The sequence below is a fragment of the Stomoxys calcitrans genome, chromosome 4 (assembly GCF_963082655.1).
Source record: "Stomoxys calcitrans chromosome 4, idStoCalc2.1, whole genome shotgun sequence".
Lineage (NCBI taxonomy): Eukaryota > Metazoa > Arthropoda > Insecta > Diptera > Muscidae > Stomoxys > Stomoxys calcitrans.
Genome location: NC_081555.1, coordinates 132,498,638 through 132,517,785, shown reverse-complemented (window position 1 = coordinate 132,517,785; position 19,148 = coordinate 132,498,638). Strand labels below are relative to the sequence as shown.

The 19,148-nt window shown below is 37.1% G+C and overlaps 1 protein-coding gene across 1 annotated transcript in view; it reads left to right on the top strand.

The window, feature by feature from the left end:
- Positions 1-14,113, top strand: part of LOC131997027 (uncharacterized) — a 341,371-nt gene extending 327,258 nt beyond the window's left edge. Inside the window, exon 6 of the mRNA XM_059367275.1 lies at positions 13,979-14,113. Coding sequence (XP_059223258.1) covers positions 13,979-14,113 — 135 coding nt within the window. The remainder of the gene's footprint in view (positions 1-13,978) is intronic.
- The last annotated feature ends 5,035 nt before the right edge of the window (positions 14,114-19,148 follow it).

The following is a 19,148-nucleotide window of genomic DNA, read 5'->3' as shown; positions in this document are numbered from 1 at the left end:
GTTACGTCCCTGATGATATCTATATCAAATATGGCCGATCTATACCATATTCGGCTTGAATTTCGGGAGCCTTTTCTAACTCCCTGTTCTTAATTTCAGCGAAATCGGGTAATAAATGTGGCTTAAGATCCTAAATCGGCAGACAGTTCTATATGAGAACTATATCGAAATACTATCCGATTCGGACGAGACTAGTAATAAAACTCCCTGTACCAATTATCAGGCAAATCGGATAATAAATTTGCCTGTTATGGGCCTATGACCCTAAATAGGCAAATTAATCCGTATGGAAGCTATATATAAATATGGTCCAATAAGAACCATATTCTAGTCAGTTATCGGAGACATTGTGCAAAATTTTAATAAGATCTGCCATGAAATACGCTGTCAAAGGCTCTGAAAATGAACAATCAAAAGCGTGCTAAGTTCGGCCGGGTCGAATCTTATATACCCTCCACCATGGATCGCTTTTATCAAGTTTTTGAATGACATTTTCAAATAGAAAAACTCCAATCATAGAAAAACAGTAATAATTACGCTACCCTGAGGCTTAAAAAGTCAAACTGGAAGATCGGTTTATATGACAGCTATATCAGGTTATATACCGATTTAGACCATACTTGGAACAGTTGTTGGAAGTCATACCAAAACGACATATGCAAAATTTCAACCATATTGGATAATAATTGCGCCCTCTAGAGGCCCAAGAAGTCTATCGCGAGATCGGTTTATATGGCGGCTATATCACGATTTGGACTGATTTAGACCATATTTGACACAGTTGTTGGAATTCAAAAAAATATTTCACGCTAAATGTCGGCCAAATCGGGTTATGGGCCGATTAAAACCGAACTTAACACAGTTGTTGGAAGTCATAACGAAACATGTTATGCAAATTTTCAATCAAATCGAATAGGAATTGCGCCCTTTAGAGGCTTATGAAGTCTAATCGGGAGATCGGTTTATTTGGCGGCTATATCAGGTTATGAACTGATTTAGACTATACTTGGCACAGTTGTTTTGAGTCATACTGAGTCATTTTGAGTCATACCAGAAAACTTCATTTAAAATTTCAACCAAATCGAATAAGAATTGCCCACTCTAGAAGTTCTAGAAGTCAAGACCCAAGATCGGTTTATATGGCAGCTATATCAGATTATCAACCGATTTAGACTATACCTGGCACAGTTGTCAGAATTGGTACCATAAATCCATAACAAGACCCAAGACCGGTTTATATGGCAGCTAAATCAAAAATGGACCAATTACAATCCCAACTGACCTGCAGTATTAAGAAGTATCCTTCGATAGTTCGACAGACAGACGGACATGGCTACATCGACTCAAAATGTCATGACGATCAAGAATATATATACTTTATGGGATCTTAGACCCATCCTATGATGGAGGGTATAAAGATATGTGATGCATATATATAGGTAGGCGACTATGTCATGAAGGGCTGTTTCAGTGGACTTGCCCTTACTTTATGCATGTTGTTGCCGAGACAGACGAAACCCAGGGATCTTTGCCCTAATATATGTTTCTACCAACCTCTCAAGAGTCTTCAGCACAAAGGATGACAGTCTAATAGTACGAAACTCTTTCGCCTTCGTGTGGTAATGTTTTCCTGCTTTAGGAATGAAAGTGACCTTGGTGTCCCATCCTCCCACAGGCATATACGATATGGTTATACAAGCAGAGTATATCTCCCTAAGCCAGCTTGTAATTCAACCGGTGATACATCAACAGGGGGAGGAAGAAAACCACTGCTTAAAAATTTTGTCTGATGTTCGCTCTATGACCCAGGCGTTCAAGGTCATAGACAACCATGTGAATCTTGCGCTTCGGTGGCCTATGATCCTAACAATAATCAATACAATTATTTGCAGTATTTTTGCTACTGTAGTAAAAATATTTAAAGTTTCCATTCAAACACTTCATGCCTGTTAAACCGAATTAACATACCTTTTACCTAACTAGAACTAGTTAAAGACTACTCTATTTTCGGGTTCTTATCTACTCATTCATCGTTAATGGGTTAGGCTATATACGCTTCATATAAACTACAGTTGTTCAATAGGAGTAAATTTCAAATAATTGGAATCGTTTATTTTTGTTTACCTATGGAACATAACTGCAGATCTAACAAAAAAAAAAATGCTATCAAAGAGTCCAACAAATGACCACTCCTCCTCACAAAATAAATTGAACCCATATAAATCGACTCTTGATAAATCACTACCCAAAATCAGGGGATAAAAAATCGATGGTCCTATCAATGGTGTTAATTGGCGAACAATTTCAACAGAATCAAAGATATCCCCCTTTATGGAGAAGATAAAAAAGCCTTGAATAGCACTGAAGCAAAATAAAGTGTGCAAATAGGATGACCCTCGGTCATACGACAAATCAAAGAATGGGATTTTTTTTTTGTTTTTTTCAATTAATGCCTTGAATAAATACCCATGCGAAAAGTGACAGAAGGGGGATGGCCGACAGGATCGAAACACACAAAAGGACAGAAACAAATGAGCACAGCAACACACAAACACACTCTTAATACATATCGATATCAAGGCAATGATTTATGTTGATAATATCATGGTACATACAAATATACAAAAGCAACTGTAGAGATATATGCAGGAACGGTGTTGCCATTTGTGACCAATTTCTGCAGAGAAAAAAAATTTTGGGGGAATTTTTATGCCTACCACCAAAGGATGGCGGTATACTTATCTATTGGGTTGCCCAAAAAGTAATTGCGGATTTTTTAAAAGAAAGTAAATGCATTTTTAATAAAACTTAGAATGAACTTTAATCAAATATACTTTTTTTACACTTTTTTCTAAAGCAAGCTAAAAGTAACAGCTGATAACTGACAGAAGAAAGAATGCAATTACAGAGTCACAAGCTGTGAAAAAATTTGTCAACGCCGACTATATTAAAAATCCGCAATTACTTTTTGGGCAACCCAATAGATAAGTATACCGCCATCCTTTGGTGTATTATTGTAAATTTTTTTACGAAAATTCTCGACATTTCAAATTCTCGTAATTTCAAACAAAATTTTTCTGTTTCAATTTTCATTTTATTTATTTTCAATGAAAGTCACAATTCCAAGTTTTTAAAAAATGTCCTTAAAAGTAAAATTTTTCCAAACCATCTCTACCTAACCCCAGAATTTCTTACTGGTAACCCTTAACATGAGTAGGGGGGTTTAACCCATGTGTGAATAGAGGAATAAATGGATGATGGTGTACAAGTTGTTATTATTCTCGGTAAAACGACATGGAAACGGAAACAACACCAATACCACCAGCAACAATAACCTCACACAACTATTAGATGTCTTGTGTTATCTTCCTCATTTATTTAGATGGGACACATGGACAAACAGCCACCACACATGTGCACAAAAACACACATACACACACTTGCAAAATCAGCACCTTCTCTTGCTCATCTGTTGTTTAACACACACACACACTCAAACACACGTCTATAAAACTCTACCTCGACAAAACACTTATCATTTCTTGCCTTGTGAAAGCCACATCACAGATTTGCTATATCGTGGTTGTCTGTTTTTGTGTTGTTGCTCTTCGGTAGTGAGCCATTGATGAGAACAAGAATGAATGACTGAACATTTGGCGAACTGTGCCCGACTGACAGCCAGCCAGCCAGTCAGTCAGCCTGAGTAAACAACAAAACACCCACTTTAGGCAATTTTCTTACAATTCTTCGATGTGAAGCCAAACATAAGGCAGGAAAAAAAAAACACCGAAACAAAACCCAAAAAATATTGCTTTCCGTTACACCTTCAACAAATGAGGGGGTGGTTTTGTAATACCCACGCAAATTTTTACATATGAGATATTTAACATTAAGCTGATTTTCTATATAAAGATAGCGTTTCCATAGATAATTTCGCTATTTTTATAGCCTACACCACCACCACCGTTTCACAGGGTATTACAACTTTGTGGATTTATTTGCAACGCTAAGAAGGAGAAGATTTACACCCATCGACAAGTGTACCGATCGGCTTAGAATCACCTCCTGATTCGATTTAGCCATGTCCGTCATTCTGTCTGCCCATGTATTCTTGTAATCAAGGTATAGGTCGCATTTGTGATTAGTTACGAGTGGCAGTTCTTTACAGGCTCACTTAGACAATTTTAAGTCCAATGTGATATCACAGTAGCAGCAGTCCAAGGTCTCTGCTGGGAATCGACCCCCGCTCTGGCATTTCGAACACGCCTCCAACTAGGCTACTAGAGTGCCTTAATTTATATATCACAGATTGTGTAGATTGGTCTGAAAGGAAACATATGTTTTTTAATTTTTTGATATCGGGAGGGGAGCGGACCCTCCCCCTTACCCCAAAAGTACTATCCAAAACTAAAAGTGTACCGATCAGGACAATATGGGACTCAAATGAAAGGTGTTCAGGAGTAGAGCACGAATTTCATATTAAAAATTGGGTCCAAGTAAATTGGGGGCCGCTCCAACCCCAAACCACCCTAAAATAGGTTTATTGGACGAGCATGACAATATGGGACTCAAATGAAAGGTGTTCGGGAGTATATTACGACTATATAGTCAGGAAGAAGGAATAGGCTTTGTAATTTGTTGATATCGGAAGGGGGCGGACCCTCCCCCGTTACCCAAAAAACACCGCCAAAAATCAAAAGTAGACTGATAAGGACAGTATGGAGCATGGTATTAAAAATAGGGTCCAGGTACCCAGGAAGTCGCCCTAACCCAAAACTTCTAAAAGCAGACAAATTAAACGTCCCTCTCAATATGGGGCCCAAATGAAAGTATTCGGTAGTAGATTACGAATCTGGCATACCAAATCAGATCGAAATGTAGGGATCCTCCTCACCCCCCAAAACGCCCCAAATTGGCATATGACCCATCATGACTATATGAGACTCTTTATTTGTTTGTTCCGTAAAATCAAAAACGGCTAAACCGAGAGGGTCCCCCCCAACGCTAAGACCCAAAAGGCATATTGTTTGAGACCTTTAATGTCACATGGCCTGTTCAACGGCGTGACTCAGATACTTGAATCCTTATATCAGCATAAGATTTGAAGTCTACAGACATACCCCTTTTTTTTAATTCGCATATTATCCCGCGCAAACTACACGTATTTTGTGAATGGGCCGGTCCGAGACTCTGTCTCCAATGTGTATACCAGATTCACAGTCAACTCCCAAAGATAACCATCTTGCGACGTTTGACATTCATGCCCATTTGGGGGTTTTTGAGGTTGTGGAGGCCCCGTAGTCACCTTGGATCAAATTCTTATAACAGATGTGTACTCTATTTCCAAACACCTTTAATTTGATACCCATATGGTCCCAATCGGCAAATATGTCCTGATGAGGGGTTTTGGGGGGTGGGGAGCGCCTCAGACACCAAGGCATACATTTTTATATCATCTTTTTACTCTACTCTTAAATACTTGTCATTTGATACCCATATTGTTTCAATCGGTAAATAAGTCCGTTTTGGTGGGTTTTAGGATGGGGCGTCCCCCCAGGTAATTTGACCACAAAATTGTATACCAATTTCGGGTTTTTGGATCAAATTCTTATAACAGAAGTGTACTCTACTTCCAAACACCTTTATTTTGATACCCATATGGTCCCAATCGCCAAATATGTCTTGATGAGGGGTTTTGGGGGGCGCCTCAGACACCAAGGCATACATTTTTATATCATCTTTTTACTCTACTCTTAAATACTTGTCATTTGATACCCATATGGTCCCATTCTGCAAATACGTCCTGTTGAGGTGTCTTGAAGGGTGGAAATAAGAAATAAATTTTTTATGCAAAATTGGTTCTCTACTTTTAAATATCCTATATTTGATACCCATATTGCCCAAAGCTGTAAATGTGTCCTGTTGCATGGTGTTTTTGGGGGTTGGGGGACCCCATGACACTTATGGTAACATTTTCATGCCAAGTTCGTACTCTACTCTTAAATACCTTTCATTTGATACCCATATTGTTTCAATCGGTAAACAAGTCCGTTTTGGTGGGTTTTAGGATGGGGCGTCCCCCCAGGTAATTTGACCACAAATACCAATTTCGGGTTTTTGGATGAAATTCTTATATCAGAAGTGTACTCTACTTCCAAACGCCTTTATTTTGATACCCATATGGTCCCAATCGGCCAATATGTCTTGATGAGGGGTTTTGGGGGGCGCCTCAGACACCAAGGAATGCATTTTTATATCATCTTTTTACTCTACTTTTAAATACTTATCATTTGATACCCATATGGTCCCATTCTGCAAATACGCCCTGTTGAGGTGTCTTGGGAGTAGAAATAAGAAATAAATTTTTTGTGCAAAATTGGTTCTCTAATTTTAAATATCCTATATTTGATACCCATATTGCCCAAAGCTGTAAATGTGTCCTGTTGGATGGTGTTTTTGGGGGTTGGGGGACCCCATGACACTTATGGTGACATTTTTATGCCAAGTTCGTACTCTACTCTTAAATACCTTTCATTTGATACCCATATTGTTTCAATCGGTAAACAAGTCCGTTTTGGTGGGTTTTAGGATAGGGCGTCCCCCCAGGTAATTCGACCACAAAATTATATACCAATTTCGGGTTTTTGGGGTACCATAAGGAGGCATACAAAAATTCCCTTTAATCAGTGCAGTGGAGGCCACCGTAGCGCAGAGGTTAGCATGTCCGCCTATGACGCTGAACATCATCATCATTGAGCTTAAACTTGAATCGGACTGTACTCATTGATATGTGAGAAGTTTGCCCCTGTTCCTTAGTGGAATGTTCATGGGCAAAATTTGCATTTGCAGTGCACACATCTCCGAGATCTGATGTTTTTTGAAAATTGGGGTAAGTTCGGGGCGGGGGCGGACTCTCCGTATTTTGTTGAAATGTGCCTTATATATATACCTGAGGTGGTGGGTATCCGAAGTTTGGTCCTGCCTAACTTAAAACCTTTTTACTTCTTTTTCAGTTGATTTTATCAAAATTATAAATTTTATCAAGTTTCCCGCGGCTTAAGGTTACACAAATGAGGTCAGCATCGGTGAGGCGATAATCGCATTGGAAATGTTTGCTTATGCGCCCGCCAAGTCTCGATACTAAGCGATCTGCATCATATGCGGACTTGCCTCCCCTATAGTATCGCACTTTTGCTTATTTCATTGCCAGTTATTGACGTTTTGAACAGACTGACATATGCTTGAAATGCCTCACATACTCGTATTTAGGCAATTTGTAAACAAGGGTTCCTTCGCACTAACAACACACTCACACATATACACACACACTGTCTGTAGACGGAAGTGCTTGATGTCGGAGGTTAGATTTTTATGCCATCATATTGGCACAAGGACTACATAAAACCTTCCACGTGCTCCTCCACTAAGGATACATTGTTTTTGTCAGCCTTGCTCCAGCTAGCTAGCTAGTCAGTCACTCACTCATGTAAAGGTAAATAAATTCAAGATACATCTGAGATTTTTATTAAATCTTTTAAGGTTTGATTACTTTGATTTCTATGCCGCAGCAAGAGCAGCATCAGCATAGCACAATGGGGCATATTTCAGATACACACATTTACTCGCAATGTTTCTTGGTGGTGGTGGAACAACCACCACAGCCGAGACCACATTTTCCAACCGGCAGTTGGTAGAAGTGGCAAAAAAATTTTTATAGGAAGTAGTTGTTGTTTGTGGTTTGACATACGGCAGTTATGATGAAAATTATAACCATGTGGGTATGGCTACGTGAGTATGTGTGTGTTTATACGAGTGTGGCTGGATGCAAGAGTTTGGTGTGTAAAAGTTTCGTCTGAAAATGTCATTAATAAATGTGTTATATTTACTTGTGTGTGGTTACGGATATGTGTGTGTGTGGGTGTGTATATGTGTTTATTACACTTCGTCGGTAGTAAATTAAATTTTTGTCAAAATTGTATGAAAACGAAATTAAGCTTTACCCCATCCTTTTCCACATCCTTTATATTTCAAAGCATTTTTCAAAGAGCCGCATTGAATTTAAGCATAAGATAATGACGATTATGGCGTTGGTTATGATAATGGCTTTGATTTGATTCGATTTAAATTGAGTTTAGTTGATATTGCCAATTTTGCTGCATAATTTTATTGAAGTTGGTGAATAACATATGGATGTGCACATGCTTGTCGATATGTAATAGAAAAAGTTTTTGGCAAAGATTTCAGATTGTTTAAGTCACTAGTTTTTATATGGGTATTTCCATACCTCTCAGTGTAGTGGTGGGAGTTTTTGTTCTTTAATAAAGCATTGAAAGTTTATTTAGTTGTTACATGGAGGTCTTTTACTAATATTTTTTGTTCACTCTTAAAGTCCTTTTCCTCACATTTGTACGTATGATTCGTACTCCAATACCATAACTGCAAATTTTGCCCATGAACATTCCATTAAGGAACAGGAGCAAACTTCTCACCTAGCAATGAGTGCAGTCCGATTCAAATTTAAGCTCAATGATAAGGGGCCTCCTTTTTATAGCCGAGTCCGAACGGCGTGCGACACCTCTTTGGAGAGAAGTTTTACATGTCATAGAACCTCACAAACGTTGCCAGCATTAGGAGGGGAAAGCTACCGCTGAAAATTTTTTCTGATGGTCTCGCCAGGATTCGAACCCAGACGTTCAGCGTCATAGGCGGACATGCTAATATCAGCGCTACGGTGGCCTCCAATCAACTACCTTTTATTGAAGATGTAAACAAGTAAAAGCGTTCGGTCGGGCTGAATCTTATATACCTTTACCATGGCTCGCATTGGACAAGTTAATTGAATGAGCTATATCAAGTTATTGACCTATATGTACTTGTCATGCCGTTAAAGTCATATAAAAATATCACCAACAAAATTTCAGGAAAATCAAGTAATAATTGTGCCTTCAAGAGGCTGAGAAAGTCAAATTGGGAGATCGGTTTACATGGCAGCTATATTAGTCAAAATTGGATAAGAATTGAGCCGTCTAGGACCTTGCCACAGTTTTGGAAGTCATTCTAAAACGACATGTGCAAGATTTCAGCCAAATTAGATAACAATCGCGCCCTCTAGAGGCTCAAGAAGTCTAATCGGACCATGCTTGACACAGTTGTTGGAAGTCATTCAAAAACGATATGTTCAAAATTTCAGCCAACTCGCATAAGAATTGCGCCCTCTAGAAGCTCAAGAAGAAGCCCCTAGATCGGTTTATGGCAGCTACATCAAAACAAGGACTGATATCGCCCATTTACAATCCCAAATGACATACACTAATAAAAAGTATTTTTGCTAAGTTTCAAGCGCTTAGCTTCTTCTTCGAAAGTTTGCGTGCTTTCGACATACAGACGGACGGACATGGCCAGATCGTTGTTGGAAGTCATAACAGAACACCGCATGCAAAATTTCAGCCAAATCGGACAAAAATTGCGACTTGAGAAGGCTCAAGAAGTCAAATCGGTAGATCAGTTTATATGGGAGCTATATCAGGTTATAGACCGATTTGAACAGTACTTGGCACAGTTGTTGAAAGTCAAAACAGATTCGTCAGATTTTAGGTAATTTGCAATAATGTTGTCATTTGTCAATCGTAGTTATTGCAATTTGAACATATTTGCATGAAATTAGATACGGATCGTTGAATAACCCATCTGAAAACATACGCCGAGGTCCATCAAAATTGGTTAGGACTTAGATATAGCTCCCACTTTGCACTTATAGGGTAGGTGTAGGGTATTATAAAGTTGGCACCGCCCGACTTTTGCCTTTCCTTACTGGTTTGTTTTGTTTTCAATAATATTGTTGTTAAATGTTGTCTTGCAAGGTGAGTGCCTTTCAGCAACAAATTTGTACTTTGGATCGTTGAGATTTAACATAACTTGTTGCAGGAAAATTAACAAATTTCGTCGTTCTTTTTGCGACAAAAGTTGTTGTATTTCAAAAATTATTTTTATCTGTGTAGTGAAATGTGTGAGTTTAAGGCAAAAGTAAAGCTAACATGAAACATTATGCCCTTATATTTATTTAAGTAGGAGACACAGACGACATACCAATTTATCCGAGAAGAAGTAATTGTAAGTTCACAAAATGTTCTACGAGTATTGCAATATTAAAACAAGTAAAAGCGTGGTAAGTTCGGCCGGGACAAATCTTGGAAACCCACAACCATGGATTCTGGCAAAAATTTATAAAAAAAAATTAATTTAGTTTAAGGGCATAATTTTATTCTACAAACCAAACTTCTGTCAAACCAGAAAATATTAAAGCTTCAACGAACCGAACAAGGATGATCGAGAGACTGGTTTACATGAGAGCTATATCAGTTTATACACTGATTTGGATCATATTTGACACAGTTGTTGGAAGTGATAACAGATGCAAAATTTCTGCCAAATCGGACAAAAATTGCGGTTTGTAACGATTCAAGAAGTCTAATCGGGAGATCGGTTTATATGGGAGCTATATCAAGTTAAAGACCGATTTGTACCGTACTTAGCACAATTGTTGGAAGTCATACCAGACACCACATGCAAAATTTCAGCCAAATCGCACAATAACTTGGGCTTGCAAGGTCTCAAGAAGTCAAATTGAGAGATCGGTTTTCATGGGAGCTATATCAGGTTATAGACCGATTTGGAACGTAATGGACACAGTTGTTGGAAGTCATAATAAAACACTATAAAAAAGTTCAGCCAAATTGCGGCTTGTAAAGGCTCAAGAAGTCAAATCGAGAGTTCGGTTTATATGGGAGCTATATCAGGTTATAGACCGATTTGAACCGTACTTTGCACAGTTGTTGGAAGTCCTATCAGTTTCAAACTTTCAAACTTACGTTAAAAATTTCAGCTAAATTACACAAAAATTGGGTCTTGTAAAGGCTCAAGAATTCAAACTGGGAGATCGGTTTACACGGAAGCTATATCAGGTTATAGAATGATTTGGACTTTATTTGGTACAATTGTTGAAAATCATAAAGGAACACCAAACGCAAAACTTAAGCCAAACGGGACAAAACTTGCGTCTTGTAAGGGCTCAAGAAGTCAAATCTGGACATCGGTTTATATGGTAGGTAGCAGGTTATAAACCGATTTGGATTTTACTTGGCACAGTTATTGAAAGTCATACCAGAATCCAACGTGCAAAATTTCAGCCAAATCGGACCAAAATTTCGGCTTGTATGGGCTCAAGAAGTCAAATCGGGAGATCGGTTTATATGGCAGCTATATCAGGTTACAAACCCATTCGGATCGTACTTGGCACAGTTGTTGGAATACCAAAATTTAAACCAAATCGGGCAATAACTGAGGCTTGTAAGGACTCAAGAATTCAAAAATCGGTTTTTATGGGAGCTATATCAGGTTAAAGACCGATTTAAACCGTACTTAGCACGTTGTTGAAAGTCATAACAGAACACTACATGCAAAATTTCAGCCCAATCAGACAAAAATTGCAGCTTTTAGGGGCTCAAGAAGTTTAATCGAAAGATCGGTATATATGCGAGATATATCTAAATCTAAACCGAAATAGCCCATTTGCAATCCCCAACGTCCTACATCGATATTAAGTATGTGTGCAAAATTTCAAGCGACTAGCTTTACGCGTTCGACCGCTATTGTGATTTTGAAAGACAGACGGACGGACACGGCTAGAACGATTTAGAACGGCGAGACGATTATGAATATATATATATATATATATACTTTATGGGGTCTTAGACGAATATTTGGAGGTGTTACAAACGGAATGACTACATTTGTATATCCCCATCCTATGGTGAAGCGTATAAAAAATGGAAAACCTGGTTGTGTAAGGTACAGTCGAAACCAGATAAGTGAAACGATAAATAGTCATAAATTTGGTTTCACTTATCCGTTATTATACCCACCACCGTGGCATAGGGGGTATATTCATTAAGTCATTGCGTTTGCAACAAATCAAATTATCAATATCCGACCCTACAAAGTATATATATTTCGGATCGTCATATAATTCTAAGACGGTTTAACGATGTCCATGTGTCTGTCCGTCCGTCCTTCAAAAATTGAGATATTGAGCTGAAATTTGGCTCAGATACGTCTTTTTGATGCATAAGTTCTTAAATGGATCGGACAATATTTGGGTATAGCTGCTATATAGATCGATCTGCCGATAAAGGGTCTTATGCCTATAAATGATTTATTTTTCATCCGATTTCGCTAATACTTGAAACAGTGAGTAGTTTTAGGCCTCCCGACATCTGACCCAAGTATGGTCCATATCGGACTATATTTATATATAGCTGCCATATAGACCAATCTGCCGATAAAGGATCCGATTGAAATTTGAAACAGTGGCCAGTTTAATGTCTCACGACATCCGTCCCAAATCTGGTTCGAATCGGACTATATTTAAAGGGTCTGAAGCCCATAAGAGCTTTATTTATAACCCGATTTCGTTGAAATTTGAAACAGTGGGTTGTGTTAAGCCTCTCGGCCTCCGTCCCAAATGTTGTTCAGATCGGACTATATTTTTATATAGCTGCCATATAGACCGATCTGCCGATAAAGGGTCTGAAGCCCATAAAAGCTCTATTTAATACCCGATTTCGCTGAAATTTGAAACAGTGGGCAGTTTTATGTCTCCCGACATCCGTCCCAAATATGGTTCGAATCGGACTATATATGGATATAGCTGCCATACAACCGATCTCCCCTATAAAGGGTCTGAAGCCCATAAAAGCTTTATTTGTAACCCGATTTCGCTGATATTTGAAACAATGAGTTGTGTAAAGCCTCTCGATTTATTACCCGATTTTGTTTAGATTTTAATGTTATCCAATTTTCACCAGATTGTGACGAAAGTGGGTTTATATATATATATCCGAGGTGGCGGGTATCCAAAGTTCGACCCGGCCGAACTTAATGCCTTTTTACTTTTTACAGTTAAGCGATATAAGCATAGGAACGGTAAGGTAAGAGTGACAGTCTATTTCCGAACAGACTCGCTTAGACAATTTTAGTCCATTGTGATACCACAATAGAGACAGAAGAGGCCCTGATGGGAATCGAATCCACAACCCCGCACTGGTAATCCGAGCACACTACCAACTCAGCTACCGGGCGATATAAGCATCAGTTAAAGCGAATTTCTACGTCGACATACTAATGTTATATGAAATTACTTGAGCTGAAAAGACCAATACTCAGTAAAGGTCTTTAAAAATCAGAGACAGTTGACACACAAATTTTTCCAATTCCAGATAATTTCTTATAGCGATAATTTTTTCACTTATGCGATTTCAGTTTCATTAAAAACAGAAACCTTTTCGGTTTAGCGATATTTTCCACTTAAGCGATTTTTCACTTATGAAATGAATGGTTCTTTCCATCAAGTTTCACTTAAGCGGAATTTTTCACTAAAGCGTTTATTAGTAATGCGGTTTCGACTCTAATTATAGAACTATGCTCTACAGAAGACCTGCTGACAAAAATTGCAAAAGTTGCACACCAGACAACAAAAATATTTTCAAGAGAACAAACTAAAAAAAAATTGAATTTTGGTAAGATCGATGTCGTAGTGAAAAGTTTTAAAATTTTATTTTTTGTTACTCTGAAGTTTTTTATTTATAAATCGAAATTTATTTGGTGAAATTTAAATAGCAGATTTTAATACGAATGCCTTTATCCCCTCTGCTGTTGGATTATTTTCAAGCAAGAAAATTCCTATATAATGGTTTAATCTTGTGTTTCCTACAGTTTCAACACAATTTTAATGCACATAATGCATTAATCGAAATTTAGGATTATTTGCATCAATATGAAAAAGCGTTGCTTTTGTTTTGCACGACACTGTATATTGCCCATCAACCTAAATAATAACTTCTTAATGTTTTGTTTTAGAGAAAAACTTTTTTGCAACAAATTATTAACTAAACCATTTTTATATTTTGTTTCTTTTCCTTAGATTTCTGCCCTGCATAATGACTGGAAAAATCGGGAGGGATATTTCCACATTGGCCTCGATTCTCCAATTTTCCATAAACTGGTTTACAATATGGTGATGGATCTTAGGAAGAACACGATCAATAACACAGCGTGATTATCTCACACACATAATTTTTGCATATTTAGTTTTACATTTAATTTTAAAATTTGTTTGCAAATACCATAATTCGTATATATTATATATATTAATTCATTATTTTTAATTTTCTTGTATGCATAATGTTTGATACGTAAAGACAACAAATCTTTCGTTTATAGAAACTAGTCTTAAATTATATCAAAAACATATAAGTTCGCTCGGGCCGAATCATATATACCCTCCACCATGGATCGCCTTTGTCGACCTTTTTCCCGGTATCGCTTTTAAGGCAAACAAAGGATAAAAGAAAAGAATTGCCTTGTTATTACAACTAATATCAAGTTTTGGTTCATTTCGGATCATAATTGAATTTAACATTGGAGACCACAGTAGAAGTCATTGTGTAAAATTTCAGCCAAATCTAATAAGAATTGCGCACTTAAGGGGCTGAAGAAGTAAAATAGGGAGATCGGTTTATAGGGGAGCTGTATTAGGCCATAAACCGATTCAGACCATATTCGACACATATGTTGAAGGTCATGGGAGAAGCCTTTGTACAAAATTTTAGCCAAATCGGATAATAATTGCGCCCTTTAGAGGCTCAAGATGTCAAGATCCCAAATCGGTTTATATAGCAGCTATATCAGGTTATGGACCGATTTGAACTATTCTTAGCACAGTTGTTGAAAGTTATAACAAAACACCTCATGCTAAATTTCTGCTTAATCGGATAATAATTGTGCCCTCTAGTGACTCAAGATGTCCAGACCCCAGATCGGTTTATATGGCAGATATATCAGGTTATGTACCGATTTGAACCATACTTAGCACAGTTGATGGAAGTAATAGCAAAGCACGCCGGTTACATCGGATAATAATTGCGCCCTCTAGTGGCTCGAGAAGTCAAGATTCCATATCGGTTAATATGGCAGCTTAAGCAGGTTATTGATCGTTTTAAATCATAGTTAGCACAGCTGTTGGAAATCATAACAAAACATGCCATGCAAAATTTCAGCCAAATCGGATAGGAATTGCTCCCTGTACAGGCCCAAGAAGTCATGCCCCAGATCGGTTAGTGTGGCAGCTATACCAGGTTAAGGACCGATTTGAACCATACTTAGCACACCTGTTTAAAGTCATAACAAAACACCTCATGCAAACTTCAGAAATTTTGCTTGAGGTGTTTTGTTATAATTTCCAACAAATGTGCTAAGTATGGTTGAAATCGGTCCATAACCTGATATAGCTGCCATATAAACCGATCTGGGAGTTCTTGACATCTTGAGCCTCTTGAGGGCGCAATTCTTATTTGATTTGGCTGAAATTTTCACGTGGTATTTTGGTCGACTCAGAATCACTTTCTGATTCGATTTAGCCCATGTTCATTTGTGTACAAAGTACAGGTCGCAAGTTTCGTCAGATAGCCTTAAAATTTGGTGCAGGCATGTTTTTCGGCATAGAGACGAATGCAATTGAAATTGGAAGAAATCGGTTCAGGTTTGAATATAGCTCCCATACACATGTTTCACCGGCCGAACTTAGCACGCTTTTATTATTTTTCACCTGTCTTTACACCCTACACCACTACTGTGTTACCTGGTATTACAACTTAGTGAATTAGTTTGTAACACCCAATAGGATGAGAGTTAGACCCATTGATAATTATACCGATCGACTCAGAATCACTTTCTGATTCGATTTACCACAGACAGACATGTCTGTCCGCCTGCCCATGCTAATTTGTGAACAAAGTAAAGATCACAATTTTCATCCAATCATCTTTAAAATTTTGCAAAGGCATTTTTTTAGTCAAAGAGACAAAGCCTATTGAAATTGGCAAAAATCGGTTCAGATTTGGATATAGCTCCCCTATATATATTCGTCCGATTTGGACTAATATTGCAATAATGTGGTCATTTGTTGACCGATTCTCTCGAATTTGGCACGAAGAATTTTTTTATTACTATCGATATTGCTGATGAACTTCATAGAAATCGGTTACCATTTGGATACAGCTCCCGTATATATAAAGTGGCCGATTTTCACTTCATGAGCTATTGGAAATGCGCTTCCAATTGACCAATCTTCAATCTAAGAAGTTTGGTCGAAATCGGTTTAGATTTAGATATAGCTCCCATATATATGTTCGTCCGATTTTGAATAATTTGTAATATAGGGACGTAGTTTTAACAATTTGAACATATTTGCTCGAAATTTGATACGAATACTATATGCCATCTGAAAACCTTCGCCTAGGTCCGTCAAACTTGGTTCAAAATTTGATATAGCTTTCAATTGTTATTTGGGTGTAGGGTATTAAAAAGTCGGCAATTCCCCGACTTTTGTCTTTCCTTACTGGTTTTATTTTAAGTGACTTTAAATAGTCATATAATAATAATAAATAATATTAAGTTTCAATTATATTTAATCACCATTTTTTTCTAAATAAAATTAGCAAAAAATTAAAAAAAAAAATTTTTGAGTTTCTTTTTCCATTTATGATTTTACAAGCAGCTGCCCTGCGAATTTAGTTGCCAAATTTTTTTTTTTTCATACTTGAAAATCTAAGAAATATAAGGCCAAACACCAGGCAATCATAAACGACAAGACATTGTTACTCTTATATGAATCAGAGATAAAAGAGATAATTGGAACTGTAATGGGAGAGAGAGATAGTGTGAGACAAATAATGAGAGACAGATAATAAGAGGAAGATAATGAGAGAGATATAAAGGAGAGAGAGAGAGAGAGCGAGAGAGGGAGAAATATAATAAGAGAGAGAGAGAGAGAGATAATGAGAGGGAAAAGGAGGGTCAGCGTATAGCGCCTTGAAGTTGCTTGTTGCCGCATACTGTTTGCCTGGTATTTTCGTGAAATATTATAAAAAAGTCCCTTTTTTGTGGGGTGAGGCATTTTGTTGTTTTTGATATTATTGCAAAATTTAAAAAAACCGCCCATACATACCAGGCAATCAGAAAATATAGAATGTTGCTTTACTTCATATAACAATGTTGTCCTGCCGTACTGTATTACTGTACTTACATGAGGTTATTTGTTATTTTATTCAGATTGCCTGGTGTTTTTGAGGATTTCACTTTTTTTTTTGAGAGTTTTCGACCCCAACTCTCAAAACTGGCTTTATTTTTTTTAAAGTGTAAAACCTATTGCCAGGCCCTAATAATAAACAGCAAGTAACTTGGAAACTAGCTTTTTTATTAGTTTTGCAATGTTTTTTTTAGTTTTTGCCAAAATACATTGCCCATATGTTATTTGAGGTTACTTGCCATCTTGTTCTAATTGCCTGGTATTTTTAAGAATTTTTTGAAATTTGTTTAAATTTATTTGATCGGATTAACAGAGAGGTGGAGGGGGTGGGGGAGAGGTGGTTGGTTGAGAATTTTTTGATTTTTTTAAAAATGTCTAAAACTGCCACTAAACGCCAGGGCTTCATAAAAAATAGCAGATAGAGCTGGTGTTCCATAGACCCTGCTATGTTGCCAAAATTCATTTCCCATATGTTGTTTGAGCTTACTTGCCATCTTGTTCTGATTGCCTGGAATTTTTGAGGATTTTTCAAAATTTATTTAAGTTTTATGGGTGTGTGGGTGAGAGAATTTTTTAAATCTTCTAAAAATCTCTAAAACTCCCAACAAACACCAGGGCGTCATAGAAAACAGCAGGTAGCTAGTGCACCATTAGCCTTGCTATGTTGCCAAATTTCATTTGCCATATGTGCCTTGAAGTTACTTGTGATTACGCTCTGTTTGCCGAGTAATGATCATCGAAATCCTTTGAAAAACATTTTCTTTGGTTGTTGAACTTTTTTCGTATTCCAAAAATGTTACCAAATCAGCTTGAAGCAACCTGGCGAACAGAATTCTTAGCAAGGCCATATATTGTGGGAAAAGAAATACTACTGCTTTGTTGCTTGTTAAATATACTGAGTCCCTATTACTTATTCCCTATATATCACACAAAACAAAGGACATATGGGCGATTGACGAACGGTTAGTTGATCGGTTGATCAACTAGTCAGACAGGCGAACCGGCCAGTCGGATAGCCCGACAAACAGACTCATATCGTCTATTTTTTCTTTAAACATACCACAATCTCATCCTCACAAAGTACCCGGCATCCATAAAACTAAGAAGGATAGCTATTTTACCTTAAATTTTATCAGTCGTAATGTCATTCGGTCGATTTGTTTTATTGAAACAACAGTCAAATTGATCAGTCATTTATTTGGTTGGTGAGTTTGCTTGCTTCTTTATTGAAAGTTTATGAAATTTGGTTAATGTAATAGACAAACATAAAATTAAGAATGTCGATAGTAAAAAAATTTAATCAGATTTGGAGTATTGCCAAGCTGCTTCAAGAATATATTGGCGTAGGGTTTCCGATGACCCAATTCTAAGCGGTTCAGTTGTAGCACGGAATCTTCATAGCACTAGAAAAAATAATAAAAAAAAGACAATATGTTAGTAGATTGGTATACATGCTAGCTTTAAAACGAAATGAATAATAAAATATAGTAAAATAACTATTTTTTATGGCAAAAACTTCAAACTAAGTTTGTTAAATAATTATAGCTTTTCTTCGCTTGATGGGTTTTTAGAACATTTTAAAATTATTACAAACATATATGTTGTTATTTATCGATATATTAAAAATTAAGTCGAATTTTGGTCCAAACTTAATTATTTTATTTAATTTTTACTCTAAAATCAAGCCATATCTAATACAAGGAAATCAAGAATATGATACGCCGACAATCGCCCAACGACTACCGCCGAATTTGTGTTCGAACTCTCTATAGGCAATGTAAATCAAGAGATCAACATGCATTGTTGTTATTCCCATCATACAATACAATTTCATGATTGCAAATGAGTGCATGAGGTTGGTTACTGCTCGGTTATGTGCGCCTGGTAGTTTTTAACTCACACTACATTTTATATGGGAAGAGGACAACAACAATAAAATTAGAAAAGTTTGGCGAAACATAAAACACAACAACAATGTTCATTTGTATAAAAATCCGTTGCTTTT